The 27,521-nt window shown below is 44.3% G+C and overlaps 1 protein-coding gene across 1 annotated transcript in view; it reads left to right on the top strand.

Moving 5' to 3' along the window:
• AGAP1 (ArfGAP with GTPase domain, ankyrin repeat and PH domain 1) overlaps nt 1–27,521 on the top strand; it is a 482,721-nt gene that overhangs the window by 37,145 nt on the left and 418,055 nt on the right. The window contains 2 exon segments of the mRNA XM_078154609.1: nt 13,068–13,126; nt 25,821–25,908. Of these exon segments, the coding sequence (XP_078010735.1) occupies nt 13,068–13,126; nt 25,821–25,908 (147 nt within the window).

The raw sequence follows: 27,521 nt of genomic DNA on the forward strand, positions 1-27,521 counted from the left end.
TCCAATTCTGAATTCAAGGCATGTTTGTGGAGTCAAGTTTTATATCTGTTGTTTTCTGAATTCACGGTTTTATGGGCTGAGAAGATGATGTTTTATTGCATTTGCCCTCCAACCCTCCTCATATCCATTGGTCACATCCTTCTTCCTCCCTTATTTTCAGTCTCTTTTACTCTTTGCTGAAGGAGGATGGATGGGGCCATTTTCAAGGTTCTTTGTAATTAGCTGAAAGACTCACTGCTGAGGAAACAGGGAAGTTTATGAGACTTCAGCTTTTTGGCCCTTGGGTGAATGAGGAAATGTAAGTTGCTATGTACAAATGTGTAAAATTGGGCAAAGGGTGGATAATGTATTGACCTTCCATGCTGATAATTCATTTTAGTGGGCCTTTTCACTCTTAAAGAATTGTCGTCGGGAAACAGCGTGGTACATTGGAAGGAGCTTATTAGGACTGTTTTAAAAACACAAACATGGATTTCTCTCTCCCTATTCTACTGGACTTTTCTGGCACACATCATTGGGAAGCTGCCATGTCTGAGTACCACAAATAGAAAAGTGTTTCAATAAAGTCATGTGTGATTTTAACAGTTTTTATTCTGTGTTTAGATGTGAAAATGTATTCCTCCAAAAACATCTCATCAAGACAGACTAACTGAGGGAAGGAAAATGACTCTGTTAAGCACAAAATTACAAGTCAAGTTTTCCCTGCTTTTTAAAAAAATGATTTCTCCCTTTTCAAAAAGAAAGGAGTTTTACTCCAGTTCTTTTCTGCTCACCAGTCAGTTAGCCCCTAGGTTTTTGCATGTCGTGCCCTTTTGAGGAAGGGACGACGATGATATATTCACTGTCTGGGAAAGTTGTCTCCATTTTTCATTAAACACAGGAACAACAAACAATGCTGTTTTGAGTGATGCCAGTTGACTTCTCTTCCCCTCTTGAGAATGTCTCAGCTAAATTTGATGTTAGAAAGACTGGTGAGCAAACCGGCATGGTTGATTTTCCAATCAGCTCCCTTTATTCCTCACACGAGATGAATGCATCTGTTGTTTGGGCACTTTGACACCTTTTGTTTTTAAGAAGTCTGGGTATCAGTGAATGCAGATTGCTCAAATTAAACTTGCATCGTGAGTGATCCTGACCCATCAGAAATAAAATCACCTTAGGAGCTGGACCAGAGTCATGCTGGGTGCATAGGAATGGATGGATCACGATGAGTCACGATGAGTCACGCAGTGTGGGAGGCCTGGATAGGTTGCCTTCATCCAGGTTCACTTTACACCTCTGTCCTTCACTTACTCCAGGTTTCGGCCAAAACGGGCTACTTGCTGTTCATTGTATTCATCTCCCACCTCCAGACCCTTTGCACAGGCCATCCCCCTCCCCATGCTTTAAATCCACTTCCTCTTCACCTTCGCTTCTAAGAGTCTCTAGTTTCCTTCAAAGTTTACTCAAGTACCAGATCATACAAGACGCTTTTCCTGAATCCCTCCTGGGTGCTAGTGCCCTCCTTGCCCCAGTTCAAATTTTGGGACATTTGATATGTGCGTGTGTGTTCCGAATGCATGTTGTTTCTCTTCAGGAGAGCGTAAGCTCTTTGAAGGCAGGGACTATATTGTTTTTATCTTTGTATCTTTGGTGCCTGCCATGCAGGGACCATTATTGAATGAATGAATACGTGGTTGCAAGTAATACCGACATACCGATCACAGAAAACTGGAGAATATTGTACCAATTAATCAATTACTTCTTGTATTAGGTTTGTTTGTTTTTTTCCCCTAGGGGGCCATGAGCTCACAAATAGGTAGCCTCCCACAGTGTTCCCACTAAAGTTCCCCTTCCTCTAGTGTAGGTCTGGTGCTGGATGTAATTGTTCTCCAAGTCTGTAGTTGAATAAATGGAGACATCTCAGTAAAAAAGAACGCCAAGATTCATGATAAATGTGATGAGCCACTCTGGAAAAGCACTCCAGTTTGAGGCTGCCAAGCAGTCACTCTTAGGAGGCTTTTGATCCATCCTGTTATCAGCATTCAGGAAGAAAAAAAAATAATCGAGATGCTTTGTTGTGTCTGGCTGGCCACAGAGACATGGGAATGGGTCCTTCCGTTCTGTTATTGCTTTGCTGGTTTTTTTCCTAGCATGGACAAACGTTCTTCTCATGAACCCTATTGAGAAACCAGGAGCCTCTCTTGGAGCCCAGTGCCATGTCGCCAGACAAGTTTCGCCACAATACCCGTGCATTTCATTTTTAGGAAACTACAGGGCCTTTCAGTTCGGGGAAAATTCATGTTTCACTCAAGCAGTTTCCTGACAGGTGCCTCACGCTTAGAGCCTGGGCTAACATATTGCTGCTCATAGAGTAGACACAATTATTTAATCATATGGAACTCCGAGTAATTATCCCTCAATCAGTCTCATCAGGCATGCACAGAATGGAAGAATTTTGTAATCAGAGTGAATTTCATTCAAGGTCCAGACTTGAGGGTTGGGGAGGGGAATATGTTTTTCTCAGGAGAGAAATGGAAAGTAGTGTTTTCTTGGCTCGTGATATCACAGACTAAGAGCCAAAAAGAGAGTGCAGAAACCATCTAGCCCAACACCTTCATTTTACAGAGGAGGGAACTGAGATTCAGAGAGGGGAAAAGAGGTAGTACACATCAGAGTCAGGACTGGAACCCAGGGCCTTTTCCACTGAGCTCTGGTGCCTCCTTCATGGGATCAAAGATGCTGTCTAGGCCAACTGTCCCATTTTGCAGATGAGGAAACTGAATCCCAAGAAGTTAATGGGATCATAGATGTCAAACTAGAAGAGACTAGGAGGCCATGTAGTCCAACCTTCTCATTTTAAGAATGAAGAGCCTGAGGCTGAGAGAGGTTAGTTGGCTTTCCACAAGGTCCCCCAAGAAATAAGTTTCAGAGGCAGGGTTTAAACTCAGGTCCTCCAATTCATAGCCAGTGTTCTTTCTCCTGTGCCACACTGCCTCCTTCCCTTCTTTCCTGTAGCTCTGAGATGCAGGGAGCTTTCAGTTCCCTCCTCTTTGTCATGCTTGGTGCCCATTCCCATGTTATATGGAAGCTGCAAGTCCTCTGTCTCTGCCCATCCATCTGCCAGTCTCTCAGCCCACAAACTTCTTGGAAGCTCTCTTGGCCACCCAGAAATTTGATGGCTTGTGTTGCCTGGCACTTGGTGGAGGGTGTGGGGTTGAAGGGATGGCCACTCCACCACCACTCATCCCCCCTCTTGACTTTTTCTAGCATTTCATGAAGTTGGCTGCTTTCTGCCATGCTGGGAAACCATCCCCCAGCCTGAAACCAGCCTGATTTCTTGTTACCTCCCTGCCCGGTCGGCAGCATGCAGGAAAGGGACCTGGGAATGCCCAGGGGCAGCTTTTTTCTTGAAGCTTTCTACAGATCATCAAAGCTGGAATTCTTTCTCAGTCTCCTCGAAAGTTCTACATCCTTCTCGCTTTCCTCCCTAGAGAGCAGTTTGGCCTGTTTGTGTCAAAATGAATAGGAAGCTTGGGTAGAAAGGCAGAGGCCTGTATTTAAATGAAACAAAACCCAGCAGCACGCAGTGATGTAAGGGCTAAGGAAACAGCCCGGTCGAGGGGAAAGACTGCTGGATTTGGAGCTGGAAAAGCTAGATGTCAATCCTCTCTCTAGCTCACCAGTCTGTGAGACCAACCTCAGTTGGGCAGATTGATTCCCTTCTATGGCCTGAGTTTCTTCATAGGTAACGTGAAGACTTTGAACTAGACCATCCGGAAGCTTCCTTGCAGCTTTAAATCCTGCATTCCTTTGAATAAAGCACAAAAGGAAATGAACACTTTGGGTAAAAGATGCTGTGAACGCTAGAAAAAGTGAATAGAAGCAAACTATGTAACCGAAGTTCCTGGTTGCAGATAAAACCCTCTTCAGTTTTTTGAATGTTCAAATATTCATGTTTGTTAAGTTTATGAAAAAGATTTTTTGTTAATAGTGGTGATGTGGTTAGCCAACAGTTTGTCTGAAAAGAGATCTGCGCGTTTTATTGGACTACAAGTTTGGTGTGAGTCAAGCAGAGAAGGCAGTGTGGTACTGGGAGAGGACTATGGCTTTGGAGTCAGAGGAGACCTGGCTTCACCCTTATTTTCCTCCAGCTGCTCCCTTTGGACTTTAGACAAGGCTTCTCTCGTCTCTTCCTGGTTTCCTCATCTGCAGCTCAAGGGTCTTTGACTTGGTGGCTCTTATGGGCCTTCTCATCTCCAGGTACATGAGTGGGTGACTCCATGGCTGCCACAGACCCTTCCAGCTCTATTCTCAAAGTCCCTGTGCCTTAGAAAACAGAAAGAGACCTTAGAGGTCAGCTCATTCAACTCTTTCACTTTACAGAGAGAGAACCTGGGCTGCAGAAAATTCAAGTGAGTTGTCTCAAGTCAAACAGGCAGCAAGCAGTAAGCCAGGTTTCGAACCTAAGACCTGCCCACTTTGCCCCCAATTTCTCATTCAGGATATTTTTGACTGCACTGCACTTCTGATGTGTCAGCTAAAAAGATATCCTCCTAATCTTGGTGTGTATGAACAGAACCTTTCAAGGAGGAGGAGGTGGCGGGTCCCCTTCCCTCTGCTCAGGCTACATTTGCAGTGATGTTTGCTCTTCTAGGCCCCCAGTGTAGGAAGGGCATCAGTGAACTGGAGAACATTTGGAAGAGTAGCCAGAATGAGAAATACTGTTTGGAGGAACTGAAGGGGTTTAGCCACAGGCAAAAAGACTCTTGGATGACTTGGTAGCTGCCATCATTTAGCCTGAAGAGCTGTAAGGTCAAAGAGGGATTGGACCGTTCCGCTCAGTCTTGGAGCTAGAAGCAATGGGTGGATTTTATAAAAAGGCAAATTTGGGCATAATTAAGAGACAGATTCCTAGCAGTTAGAGCTGTCCAGAACTGGAATGAAATCAATACCTCGTGTTGTGCAGTGACTTCCTTCTGTTTGGAGGTCTTCAGGTAGAGGCTGTATCCTGGCTCCTGTTTTGGGCCGGCTGCAGTGGATTTGAGGCGCCTCTGAGGCCTCTTCAAACATGATTCAGTGGAAAGAGCACTGGATTTGGATCAAGGGGACCTGCATTCACATCTTAGCCAGGTCCTGTTTGTTAAACCTTGGACGAATCATGTCCCCTCTCTCAGCCTCAGTATCTTCATCCTTAAAATGAGGGGATCGTCCTGCAGGACCCTAAGATCCCTCTCATACCTAAATCTATGGTCCAGTGAAAGCTGGCGTTCCATGGTTGGATTCAGGATTAGATTTTTTAACTCACCTTGCTGAGCTGATCGATTGTACTCAAAGGGCTAGTGTGCTCTCTCCTTGTCAGCACCATGGCCAGATACCAACAGAAAGCATTGATGTGCTCTTCCCCTTCATTGAAGGAACATTTTTCAAGTTTAAGGATGCAAAGAACAAGTGATATGACATGTATTTCTTCTTTTCTTTCTTTCTTTTTTTGGTGAGGCAATTGGGGTCAAGTGACTTGCCCAGAGTCACACAGTGAGTGAATGTTATATATCTGAAGACAGATTTGAACTCAGATCTTCCTGACTCCTGGGTTGGTGCTCTATCCACTGCGCCACCTAGCTGCTTCCAATGGACATGTGTTTCTGAAATCAGACAAGAAAAACCAGGGCTGGCCAGAAGGGAGGGGGAGAGAACGTCCATGTATTCAATTTCAAAACTGTCTCCATTTAATGAATCCTTTTAGAATATCCTGAGCACGATCTATCACACTCCAGTGGATAGTAAATAAATATTTGTGATATTGGTCATGCACTAATGTGTCATTTGTCAATGCAGTTTTAGTTTTATGAAACCATCTGTTGCATGTGGAGCGTAATTAACGAGGGGAGAGAAGGTGGTTTATCATGGCATTTCACCTGAGCTGACAGTCTGTATAATTATTTCTGTTTGAGTGCAGCAATAACATTTATAACTGACACCACATCTCTAGTTTACTGTGAGTAAAGACTTGCAATTCTCAATCTCCTCCCCCCAGCTATTATGAAACCAGTATATTACAATGTATGTCTAGCAGAGGCAGAGTGATAAAGTATGTAGAGAACTGGACATAGTGTTTCAGGGACCTGAGGTCAGCTCTGTGGTCACATTAGTTATGTGGTCATAGACTAATTATTTTACCTCTCTGCCTCAGTTTCCTCACCTATAAAATGAGAATGATAATACCTGTCATTCCTAATACATGAGATCATTGAAAGGCTGTATGTTGCTTAATTTCTATAGACCTTGATGTCCTCATCTGTGAAATGGGATTGATAAAAATACTTGCAGTACTTAATTTATAAGGATATTGTGAAGCTCAAATGAAATATTGAGATAATGCTTGTTGTAAACCTTAAGAACCTATATCGCTATTGCTGCTATAGTTATCATGCATGTCATTGGTAAATGTGTTCAAAAGATTTTGAACTACAATAAAAGGGAAAGGAAAATGTCCTTATAGTTACTTTGAGAGAGACAGCATTAATGATGGATGTTGAGTTGTGATGAACTTCCTGTTACATACTTCACTGTGTGACCCTGGACAAGTCACTTACACCTTTAGTGTCTTAGGCAACTCTCTGAGCAGGATAGTTGTCCATCTGCATCTGTGGAGAGAATTTCCTCACCAGCATTTCTTCCACACCATCCAGATCTTTTCTCCATTTCCTTATTCATGGCTGTTCACCTGGAGCAGGATTTATTTTCAAGTAATCTCTGACTCATTTTCCATTTTAATTACACAAAATCCTCTGCCTCTTGGTGTCTTGTAACTTTGTAAATACTGATTCAATCCATAATGCTGATGCATTACCGATTCTTGGGTAAGACAGGGATAGTTTGCTAATTGGGTATGTGTTCCATCAGCACTACCTGAAACCCATCCATCCTTTCTCATCCTGCATGCTTCTTTTCCATGGCGGTACAGAGGTTATCCCATGCATTTGCACAATGCACAGAGGAGGGGGAGGAGGAGTCCTTTGCTTTTTTTACATTTCTAGGGATGCCAGTGTTGTCACATCAGCATCCATCTGGTGGCCCTAGGCCAATCACAGGTCCACTGTCTTTTCCAGTCATTCATGGCCTGGGGGCCATCTTTTGTGTTTAAGTGCCTCTTTAGCCCTACTAAAGTTAGGTGATATATAATGGATGGAGCACTGGATTTGGGATTGAGAGATTGAATCCTGCCTCAAGCATTTACTATATTAACTGTGTGACTCTGGATGAACCACTAAAACTATGTCAGCCTCAATGTCCTCATCTATAAAATGGGGATAATAATGGCATCTACCTCACGCCTTTGGATGTGACCATCCAAACAGATTATATATGGAAAGCTCTTTGCAAAAAGCTTGAAGAGCTGTATAAATGTTAGCTGCTGTTATTATTATTATTACTATTATTGTTGTTTTTACTTCTCGACACGTCATTGATTATATGTTGTAACTCAATAATGCTCATCCTGTGTCTTCTTGACCTCTGGATGACCTGTAATTTTGAGTCATGAAATCAGGATTCCTGGATTTAGAACATCCGGGAAGCATCAGGAGAACATTGAACTATCTATTCAACCTCAGCCATCACTGGATAAGAGTTCTTTGCCGCTCAACTGATCTTTCCTATATCTTTTTTGGTTGCCATGAGTATTGTTGGGAAGGAGCTGTCACATTCTAGGGTCTGGTATAAGTGGCACAGTCTGTTATTTCCTTGCATGGAGAATGTGCCTTGTGATTTCCTGAGTCCGTCCCTTCTCTCATGCCCCTCCCCATTCCTGAAATGCCCCTCTACTGTTTCTGCTTGCTAAACTCCCACCCATCACTGACAGCTCAGCTCCATTGTCCCCTTCTGTCTGAAATATCCTCTCTTCTCCCTCATTGAGAAAGAATTGTTTCTTCCTAGGAACTGTCATGCTGTCATATGCCCACATCTCATTCATTTCTTAGATTCGCTTTCTTTTGTTTTAAATCTTTTTTCTTTTTTTGTTATGAACTAACTTGACAAACACTAGCATACACAAATCTTTCCATATTCCAACAAGAACAGTAACGGATGACTGTATATGATATGACTTTCTACTATGTACAGGTTTCTTAAAGTGTGTATTGAATTTACAATGGTAGCTCCAACACTGTTCTGCTTGTCTTTGGCCTCTTCTGAACTCTCTTCCACTTTTGGCTGTGAATTTTGGAAATATTTTCTTGTCTCTTTTTCTTAAATTTTTTTTTCTGGCATCACCATCACTATCTCCTTACTCACCCCCACCCGTTTTCCCTGTCCCCCTCCCCACAAATATCCCTTGTAACAAATATAATCAAGTAATACTCTTAAATTTAATTTTATGTTATAATTATTTGTTTTAAAATCAATTGTATTTCTTCTATTAGAATCTGATCTCCTCAAGGGAGTGGACTGTATCTTACTTATTCTCATACCCTCAGTACCTGCCTGTAAGACCTTTTCTTGGTGGACCCAAATATTCCTTGATATGGACCCTCCCTGCAGTGGTGCAGGTTGCAACCTTTCCATCTCTTATATCCCCTGGAACTCTTGCCTGAGTCCTTTCCTATACTCTCTGCCAGAGTCCTCTGCCCAGTGGGCCAGGGGCCTTCTTCTGGCTCTCCAGAACTTAGGTGGGTCTCAGTGCTGCATATAAGCCATAGGTTGTTTAACCCTCACCCTGGCAGCCGGCCTGGTCCTCATGCCCACCCCTCTGATGATTCCCTTTGAGCTACTTTCCATGCCTGTATCTCGGTCGGTTTTTGTTCCCTCTTTCTTCTGCCCACCACACAGATCTCCTTTGCCAACTGGAATTCTTCCAAAATGGTCTTGAAGCTGTGCATGGTGCCCCGGAGAATAGCAGTGTTTAGGGAGCATTGGCCTTGAACGTTGAGGGTTGTTAATTATGCTTATCAAAGCAATTTCCTTTTTTTTTTTCTGCCCTTAGGTCCCTTTGTTGCTTTCCAAATCTAACCCTATGATTTGTACCACTTTCACTCCCTACTTCTCCATCCCTTTAGACTCTTTGCTCCAGACCAATTGATAGATGTTTCCACAAGTAAGGACAACTCTGGTCTTCATTTGCCATCAACTTGTATCTCATGAGAGTTTTTTTCTCTTTGTCTGAACAGTGGCAAATGATTTTGCTTTATAATAAATACAATATGGTAGCACATTAATGCAGAGTGCTTCTTAAATGTCTTTTCAGTCAACATTAGGAGTGATCTTTAATCTTTTACAACAGAGAAAAGATGACTATAAGAACTTATGGTTTTTTTAATCCAATGAATGTCAAGTTCGATCTGGTCTTTGATTTGTGGTTTAAGGGGAGAGGTTGAGAGAGGAAGCTAATATAATCGATCCAGGTACTGGGTTGAGAGTCGGGAAAGCCTGGGTTCAAATCCCACCACTGAAATTTAATAGCTGGGTAATCTTGGCCATCTTGTTAATTTCTCTGAACTTGAGAATAGATAGATATGGATAGAACACCACCCCATGCCCAAATTGCCTCCGAAAGAAGTTAAAGACAATAGCTTATGGCTGGTTGTGCCAGAGGAGGGGGAGTTCCCAGAGTGGCTAGAATGGCAGGGTTCAAGTTTTTTTGTGAAAGTTGTGGTTCGGTAGTATTTTATGCAACACGGGGACTAAATTTCTTCAGTATGCCTCTGCATCTCTTTATTTTTCTTTTCCTCGACAAAGGGGACTGTCTGCTGGAAGTGTCCCAGAGCCCGCAGCCCCAAGCTGATGCTGACGGCAGATTCTAGTTTAGGATTGAATTACACATCCCTCCCCCACCCCCACACCTTTCTGGGCCTTTGTTGGTGGCCCTGGCTTCCAGGCCGGCTCATTGTGAAGAGACGTTCCCATAACAGCAATTGGAGCTAGTTCAGAAGGCAGAGGACTTTGTTTATCCTCATAGTTAGAATATTTGTATTATTTTCATTTTAAAAATGCCTTATTAATTGGGAAAGTTCTGTGTGCTGGGTCTGTATATATTAATAAGTTTATCTAGATTTCTCTCCCCCCCCCCAATGATCTACAGTGTTTGCAATGAATTTGTACCACATTCTTTGTGTCAGGCCTCCCTGGCCCTAGTAGTTTGAATTCTAGATGCCTCTGCCTTGTTTATTACCCTTTTTCATGCATCCTATGAATTCCCCAAAGAATGGAGGCTGCTCGGATGTAGGGATGGTTTCATCTTTGTCTTTGCCTCTGTCTCCAGGGTCTCCTAAGGTGCCTGCCTGGTAGTCAGTACTTCATACAGTATGGAAAGGGCGCTGTAGGTGGGTAGTGGACCAGGGCAGGATCTTCTCTGGCCCAGAACCAGGCAAGTCTAATGCTGGCCCATAGTCATTCTCTTCAGGAGGTCAGAAACTGGGGCAGCAGAGATGAAAAATAAATCACCCTAAATTGCAGGACCTTGAGAACCTGGGGTAGATGAAGTAGATGAAGTAGAACGTTATTGAATCTTTTTTTTTTTTGGCTAGGCAATAGGGTTAAATGACTTGCCCAGGGTCACACAGCTAGTAAGTGTTATGTGTCTGAGGCCGGATTTGAACTCAGGTCTCTTGACCCCAGGGCTGGTGCTCTATCCACTGAGCCACCCAGCTGTCCCTAGGTTATTGAATCTTATGTGGGAAGATGGGGACCCTGAGAATACCTGCCAGTAATGGGGCTTAATGGATGATACACAGTGTATCTTTGGTGCCCTTAATTCTTCAGGCTCCTAGTGAGATCTTTTACCTTAGGCAACAGAGTTAGCTAGGTGAGACCTGGTGTCAGAAAGACCTGAATTCAAATCTAGTATCAGACATTTACCAGCTGTGCAACCCTGGGCAAGTCACTTAACCTTTATTTGCCTCAGTTTTCTCATCTGCAAAATGGTAACAGTAGCACATACCTACTAGGGTTGTTGTGAAGATAAAATGAGGTGATGTTTGTATAGCCCTTTGCAAAGAATTTGCGATATAAATGCTTGATATTATTAATAAATGCCATGTGTAATGTAATTTGCAAGATCAGAGAATTTCTTGAATGGTAGCTCAGTGAGGCCACTGGGAGGGTCACCACCAGCATCCAGGAAGCCTCCAAGTCTCTGCACTGAGCTCTGATGTCATTGGCAGAGGGGCACGCTGAACCTGGTGCTGAGTCGATCAGAGCATCACTAATTGTCTCGCTATGAATGGAGTATTTGGACATATTGAGAGCCGTGGGAGTCCAGAACATGTGTCATTTGCTAGAATGGAGTCTATTTTCTTGTATCCCTAAGCTAACTCTGAAAATAATGACCTGAGGCCTATTGGGAGACTCAGATCATGGCATATCCATAAGGGACTAGGTGAACTTTAAAACTCACATTCTGTGGAATACTTTAAGGTGCATAGAGCTCTTTCAAGTTTTGTCTTATTGGGTCCTCACAACGACCCTGGGAAGTTGGGACTATTATTATACCTATTTTACAGATGAGGAAATTGAGAATGAGATGGGTCAAGTGACTTGCCTAGGGCCACACAGGTTATGTCTGTGACTGGATCTGAACTCGGGTCTTCCTGGATCCAAGCCCAGTGCTCGATGTACTGCACCACTGAGGCGTCTTGTGTGGGTGCCAGTTGTTAGGAATGTGAGTGGCATTCACTTTTCCAACCTCGATTGAAGAGGTTGCTGCTGTGTGACTACAGCTAGTCTTCCTTCTTTGAATTCCTCAGTGTAAACACATGTGGTTTGGTTCCTTTTATGGACGTGGCTAAGGAGTTGTGAATGTGTGTCCAGCTGACAGTGGCTGTGTGTGTTTGAATTCACGTTTTGAATCCATAGTGATGGAGCTTGTTTGCTCTGGTGAGGTATGTTCCCAGTTGTGAGCACCCTCCGCCTAAGAACCCATCTGTTTTTTAAGCAAGCAATCATTCACCAACAGATATTTATATTTGTTCAGTGTTGCCAAGCGCTGTGCTTGGTGTTCATTTCAAAATGATAAACATTGATTAAGCATCTACTGTGTGCCAGGCATTGTGCTGAGCGCTTGTATTGTGAATGAATGCAAAGGCAGAAATGAAACATTTCCTGCCCTCGAAGGGCTTACCCTCTGTTGGGGCTGTCACACACACACACACACACACACACACACACACACACACACACACACAGGCTAGTATATGCTGAACTTGAGATAGGGACTGGACCTGTGATTTCATTGGAATAAGGAAGTCCTGTGTGGGAAAACCCCTTATCCAATACTATTTCCTCTGCAAATCAGAATTCTCAGAGGGTTGCCTAGAGCAGTGGAAGATTAAGTGACTTCCCAGAGTCATACAGCTAGTACATATGAGACCAGACTTGCACCCAGGTCTTCCTAACTCCAAATTGGCTCTCTGTCCACTATGCCATACTACCTCTAGTCTGAGTTTGTATAAAATAAGTATGTGGTGGAGGGGGGTGGGGCACTAACACATCTAATTCCCACTCAGGACTTAAAAGATGTTAAAACTGAAGTCTGTCCTATTGTTATAGAAGAAAATAGTGACATGGGGAAAATCAGAGACCCTTAAATACTAAAGATGTAAAAATGATCCTTGAGTTCTTCATTGACTCACTCTATGTTGGGATTTTGGTTAGAACACTCAAGAGAATGCTGATCAACTGGTCTCAGTGGACTTTGTCCTTTGAGGTATGTTTTGAGGATGAGGAAGTCATAGTTCACACACAACACTGCTGTATCCAGGCCACCTGAGACTGATCACACACACGTATGTAAAGCAGTTGGGGACAACTTGCTCTCAGCGCCAAGTTGGATAAGCCCTTGTGCGTGGAGCCGCCAGCCTGGTCCCATTGGAGAATGCATCCTATACTAGCCAGCTCAGAATAAAACAGCCCAGGCATGTATCATCTAACAATGACAGTAGTCTGGTTCTGCTTTTTGGTTTTCATTTCCTCTCTCTACTTCAGCAAACTTTTGTCTGGTGGGAGGGGTAGTCATTGTCTGGAGATAATCTGGGACTCTTACGCGAATCCAAGCTTTCTGACATCTGTCTTTCCCTCCCATTGCTGTTTTACAGATGCCTTCGTGAATAGCCAAGAATGGACATTAAGTCGATCTGTGCCAGAGCTGAAAGTGGTGAGTAATTCATTTCGGTGTTCCTTTTGGTGTCTGTGTGTTTGGGCCATTTTTCACTTTGCTAAACCAGGAGGATGGGCTTCTGCTTAGGCAGAAGAGCAGCGCCTTCGTGAAGCAATCCGGAAGGTCTGCATGAAGGAGAGAGCTAGCCCAGAGTGGAGGAGTTGACACACTCTGCCCAGAAGGGCCTGGCCAAGGCTGCTGCCTCCAGGCTGCTCTCTGGCGGGGATTGTCACTCTGTGATGTATTTATGGGAAAAGATTTGGCCATGGGCCTCTTTCTCCTATTTCCTTCTCACTGCCTCTTCGGTGGCAGAGTCTTCCTTTGACCCTAGTGGAGAACCTTTTAACCTCTCTGAAGTTCCAACCACAATGTCCAGAAAGCCTCCATGGTATAGCGTATTGAGCGTTGGCTCTGGAGTCAGAAATTCCAGGTTTGAATCTCCAATTTGCCACTTCACACCTGTGTAACTTTGTACAAATCGCCCAGTATCCTGGAACCTCAATTTCCTTGTCAAGATGACCTCAGGTCCCTACCAAGTCTAATTCTGGGGTCTGTGGTCTATAAAATGACACAATTGGACTTTACTAGATGACCTCTAAGGTCCTTTTCAGCTATAAATCTATGATTCTGAATAACTGAACCTCTCGGGCCCCTAGTTTCTTTTTCTTTCTTTTTTTTCCCCAAATTTCTTTTTCTAGATGACCTCTAACATCCCTTCTAGCTCTAAATAGACAGGCCTAAGTCACTTCACCAATCTGGGCCTCAGTTTTCCCCTCCAGGTGACCCATCCAGCTTTAGACCCGAGGTCCCATTTCTCAGTGATTGAACCTCAGCCAGGTTCCCTCCCAGCGCAGTTTGGGAGCCCACCTTAGGATTCACTTCCTGCTTCCATCTCCTTTGTTACTCTTGTTACATTGTTACTACTGTTCTCTCTCTTGTTCTAAGAAGTTGATACTGACTTTGCCTGTAGTCTGAATTCACCTGTTGTTTGCCCCTTGAGTGTAAGGTAAGCCCTTTGAAGACAGGAGCAATTTACTTGTGGGGTTTTATTGCCCTAGCACCCAGAAGGATTTCAAAGGCATTGTTGAATCTGGAGTGGAATTGACCAGAGTAGATGAAGCAGTGAAGTGGGAGGGATCCATTTCACCCACCAGCTTTGACTCCCTGGTGTATCCAAGAAGGTTTATTGCTAATATGTTCATGCTTGTGCTGGGAAGAATGAGGGGCTTTCATTTACATGTGTTATTGTTGCTTCATGTAATAAAATGGCTGATCACCAGTCAATCAACACACATTTATTAAGTGCCTGCTGTTTGATAAGCATCGGGATACAAAAATGGTTACTGGTGTTTTTACCTGTCATCTTTCTCTCTTCCTGCTCTCTACATATAGAACCCATCCTTATAAAATTAAAGATATCAGCACTCAATTTTTTAAGGCATGCTGTAAATCTGTTTTCTGATTCACAAATAGTACTGATCTGTGAGTGGTAGAATAAGTGGCCATTTCTCAGAAAAAGGCCCATTCTGAGATTCCTTGATAGCCTTGAAGCCATTTTCAATCATTAAAATGGAAGTTTTCTCTTGGTCTGGGCTTCTGCGTGCAAGCCAGTTTGGCCTCATTGGCAAAGAATAAGGAGAGAGACTTTGCTTGAAGGAACCAAGGATGACCCTGGACACTGGAGAGAGGGGGTGATTGGAAAGTGTACACGGGCAGCTGGCAAAGGTAGAAGGGGTCAAGGTACAACATACAAATATCTATTGAGGGTTTTGGGGAAAGTAGGTTAGTGGCTCAGCTGAGGAATCAGGTGCCTTTGGACTTGGAGGTGGAAGACGTGAGTTTGAATCTCAGTTCTGTTCATTACATACCTATAGTCCTTGGGTATGTAGCTTCTGCCATCTGGGCGTCAGTGTCCTCATCTGTAAAATGGAAAGTTTGGCCTATAAGAGCCATTATAGCTCTAGATTCATGAATCTGTGAATCGATAGGCTTCCCTCCAGCTCTATCTTACCTTCTTCCCTGGGACTCTGTTTCTTCATTTGTCATATGAAAGAGTAAGCTCTATGATCTTTTTTTTTTTTTGGCAGGGGGGGAATTTCTAGGCAATTGGGGTTAAGTGACTTGCCCAGAGTCACACAGCTAGTGTGAAGTGTCTGAGTCCAGATTTGAACTCAGATCCTCCTGACTCCATGGTTGGCGCTCCATCCACTGCACTGCCTAGGTACCCCTAGCTCTGTGATCTCAATCCTCACCCTCTCTGGGCCTCAGTGCCTCCTATGACCTGTCCTCCGAGGTCCCTTCTGCCTCCGGGTCTATGATCCGTCTCTTAGGTGAATGAGTGAATTTGCCCATGGTTTCAGTGGTTTAGTTAGAGACCCAGAAGAAGAGCTCCAGCTGACTACCTCCCAGTGTCCTGTGCTTTCTGCCATTACCTTCTGACCCAGGATGTAGTGAAAACGTTCATGGTCACACCTGGAACAAAGTAATCCAAACTTGCTGCTCACTGCTGTGTGATCCATTTTCAGTATTTGGGGAGCTCCTTTCCCTGAGAAGTCGGGTATGCTTTTATTGGCTCAGTGGTCTGTCATAAAAATGTAAATTCTTTTATTCAGTAAACATTTCCAGAACACCTACCTTAGGCAGAGCTCTTTTCAGCAGTGGAGTGGTACAAAGGTGAACCAGACATTTCACTCCCGCCATAAACATAGCCTCTTTGCCCTCCATGGCAGCCCCTCCTCCCTTGGTCCTGCAGGATTTTTGTGTACCAAGGAGAGGCAAAGTCATTACTTCTTATGTTGAAATGCGCAGCCATTTGGATAAGAAAGAGGTTTTAGTGGGGGAAAGGGTCTATAAACATATATCCAACATGAAGTAATTCAGGTAAAGGGATCAGTCCTTATAGGTCTTCTCTTCCATTTGAAGGGGCCCCTCCTAAATAAATCTGGGCGTGACAAAGCGTCAAAGCGGCCTGGATTCTTTCTCAGGTTTTCTGCTTGGCTGCCCCATCAGGCTGTCTCAGCTTCTTCCTCTGTATAATTATGCCTTCAGGGTCTCCCTGTCTGGGAGGGGAGAGGCAGCCCCTGAGCTGAGTGACATGGCCAGGAGGGTTCCCCTGACAATCCCCTCTCTAATGAGGACAGAATTGTAGGCTTTGAACGGGGCTGGGTCCATCTGGGCCTGTTCTTCCTTGTTGAATAAATCTATGCAAGAAAACCACAAGGGAACTGGATATCTAAGAGGCTGAGATTTCAAAAAAGATTGTGAAAAAGGTTAGCTTCATTCGTGTAAATAAATGGCCATTTTTTTTCCAGAAAAGGAACTGAGGTTTTTATGAATTTTTATTGATCTTATGTTTTTATATTGCTAATTTCCAAACACATCTTTCCTGTCCCCAGAGAACTGTCCCTTGTAGCAGAGAATAAAATTAAAGAAGGGGGGAAAAAGCAGTTCAGCAAACCCAAATACTGGAATGATCAAGGTTGACAGTGTATCCAGTGGTCTGTAGCTATGGGCACCACCTCTGCAAAGGAGGGAGGGAAGTACAGGTCATTTTAATAAATAAACTAACAAGCACCCATGCATTGTATATTAAATAAAATATTGATATTACAACACATGTTTGCCCTGGTTTAATTATTCTATAGCTTAGAATTCAATGGGAGTAATAGAAGCCCTGTTGAGATGGTGGTTGGATTTATAATGTAAGAAAGTCCAGGGTGAACCAGAGGACTGCCATGTGCAGTGGTTTGCCATTTGCTTGTTGTTTATGGAAGAGTACCTGAAACGTGCTGGGTGCTGATGGTGGTAGTGAGTCATTTCAGTTGTGTTCGACTGGTCATGACCTCATTGGGCGTTTTCTTGGCAAAGTTACTAGAGTGGCTTCCCATTTCCTCCTCCAGCTCATTTTACAGGTGAGGAAACTGAGGCAAAGCGGGTTAAGTGACTTTCCCAGGGTCACATAGCTAGTAAGTGTCTGAGGTCAAATGAACTTGGGAAGATGAGTTAAAAAAATTTTTAAAAAGTTAAAAAAAAGTTAAATTACAACAAAATAAAACAATCTTAGATTAGATGCCCTCCAAGGTCCCTTCCAGCTTTAAATCTATGAAAGACATCTGACCTGTTGGGAAAAGTTTCCATTCAAAAAGCTTAATCCCCACCCCATCCCCAAGTTTTTGTCTTTAAACCGTTAACCCTAAAGCAATCTGGAAGCCCTGATTCTACAAAATGACAGATTCCCGAAAGTTCAGAGGGAGGTTTTGCCCTGTAAAAGATAAGCCTTTCCTCCTAGCCATTTGGCATCGACTGAGCCTTTGAAAGATCAAACAGCAGTTTGGGAGACCCAATGTAAGGGCATGAAACAGGGTGCATAATAAGTCCAGGCTTCACTGGGTTCTGGGCCAAAAGAAGGCAGGGCGCCCCACGCTTCAGGAGCTCGGGAGAGGAAAAGACACCTGAAGATGGGAATAGAGGAGAAAGACTTCAGTCGGGGCCTGAAGCAGAGGGAGGATCGAGGTGAGCAGAGAGTGAGAAGGTAGAAGATGAGAACCAACAAGTCGGGCTGGATGAGATCACTGTCAGGGTCTCTTCTAAGGCTATGATTTTTGTTTGTTCATTAGTAATAATTGGTCTCTGAAAAATATCGCTCAGAGGTTTTGAGCTTTTCCTTAAGAATTACATGAATGAATGGAAAAGGCATTTATGATATGGCAAGAACTATGAAAAGCACAGGGGGTACAAATACAAAAGGGGATAGCCCTTGCCCTCAGGGAGCTTACATGCTAACAAGAGGAGAAGACACATGGAGGAGTGAAAACCATGGAGGGGTCCAAGGGCTGATTAGTGGAGGTCCAGAGGAGTGATCGATAGGCCCTTTCCAGCAACGCTGGTAGCATTGATCTGACTGCTTTCCCAAAGAAAGAGGCCGGAGAGAGAGGGGTGCTCTTGGCAACCAGAAGAGCTGGAGAGAATGTGATGGGTGGCTGGGTGGGAATAACAGTGTGGACAGTTTAGGGCCCACCCAAGGCAAGAGCTCCAAAACCAAGCAGATTAAAGCCCCTGGGGCAGTCCTCTTAGGTCTAGAGGGTCTAGAAGCTAGATGGAACAGAGGGCAAGAAGATGGCTGTGGCAGAAAGAGCCTCCTACACAATGGGGCTCATGGGCGAGAGGCCGACCATTGTTTGGCCACAGAATCCACAGAATCTAATGATTCTCTCCATTCCTCCGACTTGAAACTCTGCTGCTGTTTTCCAGTACGCCATTCCGTACGCCATTCCGTCTTCTCTCTTTGTTCCTGATGGAATAGAAGGGAGGAAAATGGCACCGGGAGTCAGAGGCCTTTTCAGGCCCTCTGTCATGAACAGATCCATGTCACTGCTGCAGAAGTGAGGCCAAAAGCAATGCCTGTACTGGACAGACTAAGCCGCCACAGCTAAGATGATGTGCACCCAACAGGACCTGAGTTCAAATGCGGCTTCAGACACTTAACTAGCCGTGTGACCCTGCGAAAGTCACTGCTTGCCTCCGTTTCCTCATCTTTAAAATGAGCTGGAGAAGGAAATGGCAAACCGCTCCAGCATCTTTGCCAAGAAAACCCCAAATGGGGTCTCTGAGAGTTGGACATGGCATAACAACAACAATAACGTTCTTTTTCAATTGTGAATTTAATTCAAAAAAGAACAATCCCAGCCACAAAGGAGAATGTGTAGAGTTGCATATCAGATTGTGAATCTCTGTTCCATACCACTTGCTTTATGCTTTAAGTACACAATAAATCCAAGCAGGAATTTGCCTGTTTTTCTTTCTGAATTTCCTTCTTTTCCCTTCTGGGCCCATTAATTTTTTTTCAAGGTTCTCTCTTTTTTTAAGTACTTTTGGAGATGTGTGTGGGGTGGGGGCATCACTATTGTTAGTCCTGCTTTCCTCCTTCAAATTCACCCCTATAATTAAAAAGCGGGTTAAAACCCTCATACCAAACAAGCAAAATCAAACAAAACAAATCCCCCACCCCCACCCCACCACCCGCCCCGGCCGTGTCCACTGACACGTTTCCTTCCGCATCTTGTATCTGGCTCCTTCTTATAGAAAATCACGTGGCACTTTTCATCATCGGTCCTCTGGAGACACGATTGGGCTTGCTTTGTTTACAGGGCTTATGTGTGAAGCTTTTGTTTTTCTTCCCTTTACAGTGTTACTTTATAAAGTGTCCTCCTGATTCTGCTCACTTCAGTCTACATCAGTTCATACAAGTCTTCCCAGGTTTCTCTGGAGCTGTCTCTTTGGACAGTACTTAAGGAGCAATAACATTCCTTTATATTATATGCCATACTTTATTCGACCATTCTTCAATTGATGGGCACCTTTTAATTTCCAGTTCTTTTCTTTTTCCTTTTAACCTCCAATTCAATATCTATTCTCTGAAGTCCAAGTGTTTTGCTTCCAACTCTCCCTTCCCACTATTATCCTCCTTCACAATCACATCTTTTTTTTTTCCCTGCCCATATTCCTCTTGACTTTGGTATATTCCAGCAACCAAACTCTATGTGTGTGTGTGTGTGTGTGTTTTCTCAACCTTCCTGTGTCTGATTCACAAAGAGTAATTTCATGCCTGTGTCCCTACCTTTCTCTATGTTTCTGTAGTTCTTTGGAAGCACTTCAGTTTTGAAAAATAGGAAGTTCTTCCCTCTTTTCTATACAAGTGTATTGCTGTTAACGTCCCCTTTCTTTTCCTTCGAACTTTTCTTACCCTTTGATTCTATTAGATTTTGATAATTTTAATTTATTACATTGCTTGAGATATAATGTTTAGGCCTCTTTTTTTTGGTTATGATTTTAAGAGAGTCCATGGATTCTTAAATTGTCTTGACCTGTCTTCTAGGTCATTTGCTTTTAATGCCATCTATCTGATATATTCTTCTAGTTTTTCAATCTTTTAATTTTGTCCTAATATTTTCTGTTGTCTCCTGCAGTCATTGCTTTCTGTTTGGTCTGTTTCAATTTTCATGGAGTTAATTACCTGGGTAAGGTTTACTATTTTCCTTCTTAAAATATTTATTTTCCTTCCAAATCTTCCATATTTTTATTGCTTTTCTATCTTTTGATTCCTTTCTTTTTGGTATTCTTATACTAATTATTAAAGTGCTTAGCACAGTACCTGGCCCATAGCGCTATCTAAATATTCATTATTATTATTATTATTAATATGTTATCATTATTAGTCCTTATAGAAAATCCTATTAGTTTTCTCTTTTGCCTCTGATTACAGTTATCATGTGGACTTATTTTCTTCGTACAGGTTCAGGTTTGGGGTATTTCCAGATGTTTACCAGTTTTTTTTTTTATCGTTGTTTTTGTCTTCATCCTGTCTTCCATCTTTGTTCCTGTGTTGGACCTTTGTGCCAGCACCAGAATGTGCTCTCTGTTGCACTGTTAGGTTGGGTTGGCTCGTTGGTATTGAGTTGTCATGCATTACTTTCTGCACTGACTTTCACCTAATGGGGTATGTCTATGCCAGTGATGCTGGTAGTACTCCCCTGCATCTCAGGATCTTCTTAGTTCTTGGAACCAGGGTGTCCGCCGAGGCAGAGCACTTTTGTACCCAGACTGGTGGTTTCCAAGGTCCAAATGGATTTCTATCCCCCTGCGGAATTTTTGGGCAATCCCTCTACTCTTATTCCCTTTGTAGGATACAGATGCCCCTTGGAGGTACCTGTCTTGTTTTCCTGCTCTGGTATTGTGTGTGTGTGTGTGTGTGTGTGTGTGTTCGCATGTGCGCTCTTTCCTGGACTTGTGTAGCTCTGGTGTGGTTAAGTAATTTGCTGTTGTTTCTCATTGGAATTCTTGACCATTATTTGGTCTGGCGCTATTTTTAGTTTGTTTTCAGGAGTAGATTTGTGGGAGCTGGGCTGCCTGCTTCTGTTGAGACAGGCTTCTTTGTCTGAAGTCCTCAGCCCCCACCCCCCAATTCACAGATGAGGAAACGGAGGCTCAGGGAGCTTGAAGGAGTCGGTTAAGGGGCCACAGGTGGGAAGTCTCAGACTCTGCAGCCATCTTTCATCCCCCTGAACCGTGCTCTCTCTGCACTTTTCCTGCTTCCTTCCCTTGCCTTCTTGAGCATGCGGTGCAGAATATAATTTCCCCTTTTCTTAGTGACTCAGGATCATCGTTATGGCTTGAGTTGTGGTGGGGATTCTGGTTCAGGTCTGGCTTAGCCCAGTTCGCCTCGGAGAACCTTGTCCACTCTGAGATTCGGTGGTTCTGTGGCACGCTGAAGATGCTGCTGGCGTGAGGTGGAGGGGCCAGCCTCAGCAGTGACCCTCAAAGGCCTCCTCTTAAATGAGACCGGGGGGCTGGTTTGCTGCTTGCTTGTTCACTTCTTTCCTTTTACAGTGGAGTGACTTCTACCTGCTGGGCAAGGTGACATGACCGCTTTGCTTCAGCATCAATTAGTGCATCGATAAATCAGCAAACACGTATTAAGCACCCACTGTGTGCTTGATACAAAGCTTCAGCAGCAGGCAGACGAGAAGGCAGAGCTGAGATTCGGAGCCTTGGCTCAACCTTTGGGGCTGTAGAGATGCCCAGAGGGTCCAGTTTTGTTGGAGCCTTCTCAACCTAGCACTTCCTGTGTGTCGGGCATTGTGCTAAGCCAGTTCCAAATATGATCTCCTTTAATCCTGGCAACCCTGCAAGGTAGAGTCTAAATTATTTATCCTCTTGTGCCTCTGTTTCCTCATTTGTGCAATGAGGTTGCATCTGTGAGCCCAGGCTCCTAAGTCACTTCCCAACTGCTGGCCTCAGTTTCCCTCTTTAAAATGGGCTGATGGGTCTCCATGGCCTGAGGTCCCTCCCACTTGTAGACCCAGAATCCTCTGTGTCTTTGTCTCCCAAGCTGCTTTGCTTCCTGTTTCTTTGCCCCTGGACCCTCCCCTCCTCTGCTTTCACTGGGTCTTTCCCTTCCTCCCTGGCCCTGAGCAGCAGCTGCTGCAGTCGCCTGATGCTCAATTTCCCCTTTCCCTCTGCTTTTCGAACTTTGTGCTGTCTCCTGTTCTTTGGAACTTTCATCTGAAAAACCAGGTCTTTGCAGGTGTCCCCTGCCCGCCATGCTGGCTTGGGGGCGGCGTGGCATTTGGTTCTTCTAAACTGTGTTCATTCCTGGTGGGGCCTCAGGCCTGGCTCTTTGGCTAGCCACGTGCTTCCTTTGAGGGGCGACCTCCAGGTTTGGAGCTGTCCCAGAACTCTGAGTCTTTCTGACTCTGGTGTCTGGATGACTGAGTTTCTCTCCCTCTTGGCTTCTCTCCACCATCCTTTGCATGTTCAGTAAATGCCAAATGCATATGTATGTGCCTAGAAAACTTGAAGCCTTGCTGCAGACGGTTCAAAAACTCAGCAGCCATCGTTTCTGGTGGAATCTTGTCAACCTGGAATCCTGTTAGCTTTTAATTGTTGTAGGCATGTTGTTACCTCCCCCCCCCCGATGATTTTTTTGGCTACTCATGAAACAAATATAAAGACCTAAACAGCCCTCAGTCCCATGAGGCCCTCTTCACAGGTCAGTAGCAGTGCTGGTGGTAGAGGGGCTGAAACAAGAGGATAGGCTACAACATCGAGCTGTGTTAAGACAGCCTTGTACCAGGGATCCTGGTGACCTGTCTCTAAGAGTCTGTGCTATGTCTCCTGAATGAATAACATTTGTAAAAATATACTATTGCCCCCACTGCCCAAGGCTCTGTCCTGAGCCCTCTTCTCTCTGAACTTCCTTTTGGAGATTTCATCTGCTTCCATGGGTTTAACTAGTTTCTCTCTGTAGGATACTCTCAGATCTCTGTATCCAGCCCCGACCTCTCTCCTGAGTGCCAACCCTGCAGCAGTAACTGCCAACTGGGCATTTCTACCCGAGTGTCCTCTAGGCCTCTCAATCTCAGCATGCCCGAAGCAGAATTCATTATCTCTCTCCAAATCCACTTCTTCCCCCTGCCCCCAATCTCTCTCACATTTCCCTTCCTAATTTTCTTTCCTATTATTCCAGTTCCTGCTTCCTCTTTTGGGGCCAGACTGACCTGATAGCTCTTCCCTCTCTACCTTACCTCTCCCACCTATGGGCTTTTGCCCTGGCTGCTGCCCGTGTTTAGAATGCATTTGCCTCTCACATTTAGAATGCCAGTTCCCTTCCAGAAACAGCTCAGATGAGGCCTCTCTGATCGTCCCTTTTGTTAGCGCTTTTTTTCTGTTAAAATTACTTTGTATTATTTCTCTTCAGTACTGTGTAGTGTGTCTGCACGGGTGCTGTTTCCCTCCAGTGGAATATCAATGCGTGAGCGTGCACACGTGTGTGTGTGTGTGTGTGTGTGTGTGTGTGTGTGTGTGTGTGTGTGTGTGTCTGGCACCTAGGCTCACTATATGCCTGTTGAACTGAAGAGAAAGATTCATGGAACAGAAAACATACATTTCCGGGCTTGATGGATTTCTATGATGTACACTGCCCTTTGTGTTTGGAACAGCTGAGGGCTGAGGACCAGCTGTTGTGGGCTCATGGAAACTACCTAGGCTTTGGAATGGGCCAGCTCTTTGTTACTGCTCTTAGCCACTTGCTTCCTGGGGAAAATCACTTTTACGTCTCCATGCCCTGCACTTAGCACAGTGCCTGGCACATAGTAGGTGCTTAATTTGTGGTTTGTCCTTCGTTCTCAAAGAGGAACATGACATCGGGGAGATGATGCCATGCCGTGTTTCGTAATTATTTGTTGACTGACTGGCTGGCCTTGGTTTTTTCCTCTTTAGAAGGAGGGTTTTGGATTCCTACCAGCAGTGAGGATAATTCGCATTTAGCCCTTTCTGGAAAGGTTAGGAATTGTTTCACAGCCCTGCAGGGTGGGCTTCAAGGTTCTCTCTCTCCTCTTTCTAGCTCTGAACTTCTCCTAAGGGCTCAGCTGAAGCTCAAGCCAGTGTGAATGGATTCTCTGCTCTCCTAGTTTCTCTAACTTTAGTCCCTTTTTCACGGTTATCAGGAATCTCTTGGCCGGCTGCCATTCAGACTTGGCAGAGCCCTCTGCTTCCTTGTTCCCTCACCCTTCGGTCCTGCTCTCACCCAATGGAGTGAGAATCTCCCCTTGGACATCATTTTCTTTAATGTTATCTCCTTGTCCACAAACCTATAGTGGCTCCTTAGTGCCTTTAAAAGTAAAACTAATAAAGGATTTTAAGAAAAAAAGATCAAGCTCACTTCCTAGATTTAGAGGTGGGAGGGCCGTTGAAGGTCATACAGTCTGACCCCCTTGTCTGACAGCAGAAAACCCAGGCTGGGAGAGTGACTTGCCCAACATCCCACAAATGGCAGGGCCGAGATTTGAACCCAAGCCAGTGTCTTTTCCATGGTACTACTCTGCTTCTGCTTTGGACTTAGGAGGAGCTATCTGTTTTCTAGTGGAACACTTCCCAGCATGCTGCCCTTTGCCCATTTTCCTATCTCATCTCTTCCAAGGGGGGAGCCGTGCTACATTCTGGCAAACCGACTTTCTTTTCTCTTGTTTGGTCCTCCCTTGACATGTGCCGTTTCCTCTCTCCATGGTGGATGAGGAATCCACTCCTTCCCTGGCTCTGTGGTCTGCTCTTCTGGCCCCCTCCCCTCTTCACATCCACCTCAGTCTGTCCCAGGTCCTTGGTGTCCCCCTGTTTTCATCACATCCCAGTGGTTTTCCTCCTCTCTTACTTTTTTGGGGGAGGGATTACAGGCATATTTTTCCATTCATTCAAAGAAGAACTCCCCAGCATCCCTTCCTCTGGGTCTTTTAGGAGAGCTGCGCAACTCTGGGGCTGCACACCTGTCCCCACATTCATAATCAGACTGACCCATGACCATATCTGGCCACTCCTTTCACGAGAGGCAGCCTGGTATAATGCCAGGAGCACTGAGTTCAAATCCGTCTTTGGATGTGTGCTAGCTGTGTGACCTTGGACAGATCCCTCAACCTCTCTGAACCTCAGCCTTCTCACCTGTCAAATGGGAATGTTGGATTCAGAGACCTCCCAGGGCCCTTCCAGTCCTAGACTGAAGATCCACATCTCTGTTTTTCACCATTTTTATCAGTAATTAAAATGCCACGGCCTGCTCACCCCCACCACTGGCTTCTCCATCTTCCCATTACATCACAATTCCTTTGGGCTGATGGAAACAGGTGATTCTAGAGGAGGTTGCTTTCCCCTTCTAGCTTGTTGGCCACGTGGGGCCAGTCTGTGCTTGGTGAAAGGCCTTTGCCTTTTCTGTCGTCCACCGGGTCCTTGGGATGCTGTTCTTCTCTCCCTTCCAGGCTCAGCTCCTGACTGCCTTCTGTAAGGAGCTGAGTCTTCTCGAACTCCTTAAATAATTTATATTTTTATATATTTATGATATTTTGTATTGACTTACCTGGGTGCTTCTGTTCCCTAAGCACTCCCACACATAAATCAGTTATTATTATTTATATTATTATATTTTATATAATATATGTAATATATTACTGTAATATATAACAATAGAATATATTCTATTATATATTATTATGATATATAATAATATATTGTATTATTACGACACTTTCCATGTCCCTAGAAAAGGTGCCAGTTTGCACTGACAATTCAACTAGTCTCTCTATTTGCCCTTTGTGTGACCTCCTGGTATCAGTCTAACTCGATGACTATTTTGTTTTCCCCATTTTAGGGAATTGTGGGTAATTTGGCCAGTGGCAAGTCTGCGCTGGTCCACCGGTACCTGACTGGCACATACGTTCAGGAGGAATCACCTGAAGGTAAGTTATGTGCAAGCTGCCCATCTGTGCCTTGTGCCAATTTAATTGTTTCGTTTTATTGAATGTATCTGCAATCATCAATATATTCTAGCACTACCCCTCTCCCGAGGGGAAAAAAAATCCCTTATGAAAACGTAATTGTATAACTGGTGTTTCTGCAACTTAGTAGTAAGCAAGATTCATTTACTTGAGCTATCAGAGTAGTAGGAAAAGCTAGCTTTAAGCAGAGAGGTTGAATGTATTGCCTTTGCTTTGTAATGGGTTAGCCCTTGTCCACTGAATAGTTATTCCATGGGGAATTTCCCTAATCCTGATGTCCTGTTTCCATAAAAATGTTTGTGTGCTCTGCCCCACAAGGATGGGAGCGTTTTTCCAACGATGGCAGAGACACCAATCCCTGACCCAGTCTAATTGGATCCCATGAGTTTCCCTCTGGAATGGATTCTAAGCGTTTAATTGGCAATGGGGAGAAAATGACTTCTTTTGGCCGCAACCCTTGGAGTGACTCGATTCCCGTACTCCCAACCTTTTAATAGGTTTTTTAATTATTTTTTTTACAAGTAATTGGAATGGAAACAGTCACAAGTGGGAAAGCTGCTTTCTCAGCCCTCGTAGCCAGGTCAGAGCACTCCCATAGAAATGCAAGAGCAAAGCCGTTCTCAATGCTGTTGACTCCTTGTGATCTTTTCCTCCATCTCTGAGACACTGAATCTCTGGTTCCTTCCTTTTCTTACTGGCTGTTCCATTCTTTGCAGATGTGGATGCAGGTAACTATACGTTCCCTTCATGCAGCGCTTGTCTTGTTTGGAAGAGACAGGAGGCTCAGCTTCTGTTACTGTAGAGTCCCGTCCCATCCCCCCCACCCCACCCTGCTCCTTGTTCGGTGTCATCATCCAAATGCTTTTTCTTTCTTTTTTTTTTCCCTTTAGATTTTAAAACATCTCACTGTTTCATCCTGTAGTTGTCTTCTTAGCAGTAGTTGTGACTAGTTCCATATGTCTCCTATAACACCTGTCTGCGGTTGTTAACTCCTGTCCTGGACGCTGTGTCTTACTCTGAGCATTAATTCCAACACTCTTGGTGTTGCTCTCAGGGTGGGCTTGACTTTGCCCTGAAAGGTTAGCAACTTTGCTCTGAAACTGGAGGTTTGATCCCATCAGGGAGAGACCACCTGGAGCGTAGAGAAGGTGATGGAGAGAAATTCGTGGGATATTGCCAGTTAATCACCTAGAAATAAGAACTGGATGCAACATGCATTTATGAGCAGCTTCGTGGTGCCAGGTCCCTTACTAGCCACCAGGGTTACGAAGACAAAAGTGAGGTGCATCCTGTCCCCAGAGAGCTGAAGGGTTTACTGGAGGAAACAAAAATATTCGGTAGTCTATAAATTCAGGGAGTAAGCAAAACATGCAAAGCAATTTTCGTGAGAAAAGAGCTACTAGGAACAGGGGGAATTGGGCAAGGGTCATGGGAACACATCAACGAAATGATAGGTCTGGTCCCCTCAGATTCCATGATCTGTTCTCAGTGGTATGATAGAAGAGATTCTTGTTCATGTAGGGATCGACCACATGGCTTCTGAAGTCCCTTCCATCTCTTGAGATTCTGGGAAA

The sequence above is a fragment of the Phascolarctos cinereus genome, unplaced genomic scaffold (genome assembly GCF_003287225.1).
Source record: "Phascolarctos cinereus isolate Bilbo 61053 unplaced genomic scaffold, phaCin_HiC Scaffold_5;HRSCAF=322, whole genome shotgun sequence".
Classification (NCBI taxonomy): Eukaryota; Metazoa; Chordata; class Mammalia; order Diprotodontia; family Phascolarctidae; genus Phascolarctos; species Phascolarctos cinereus.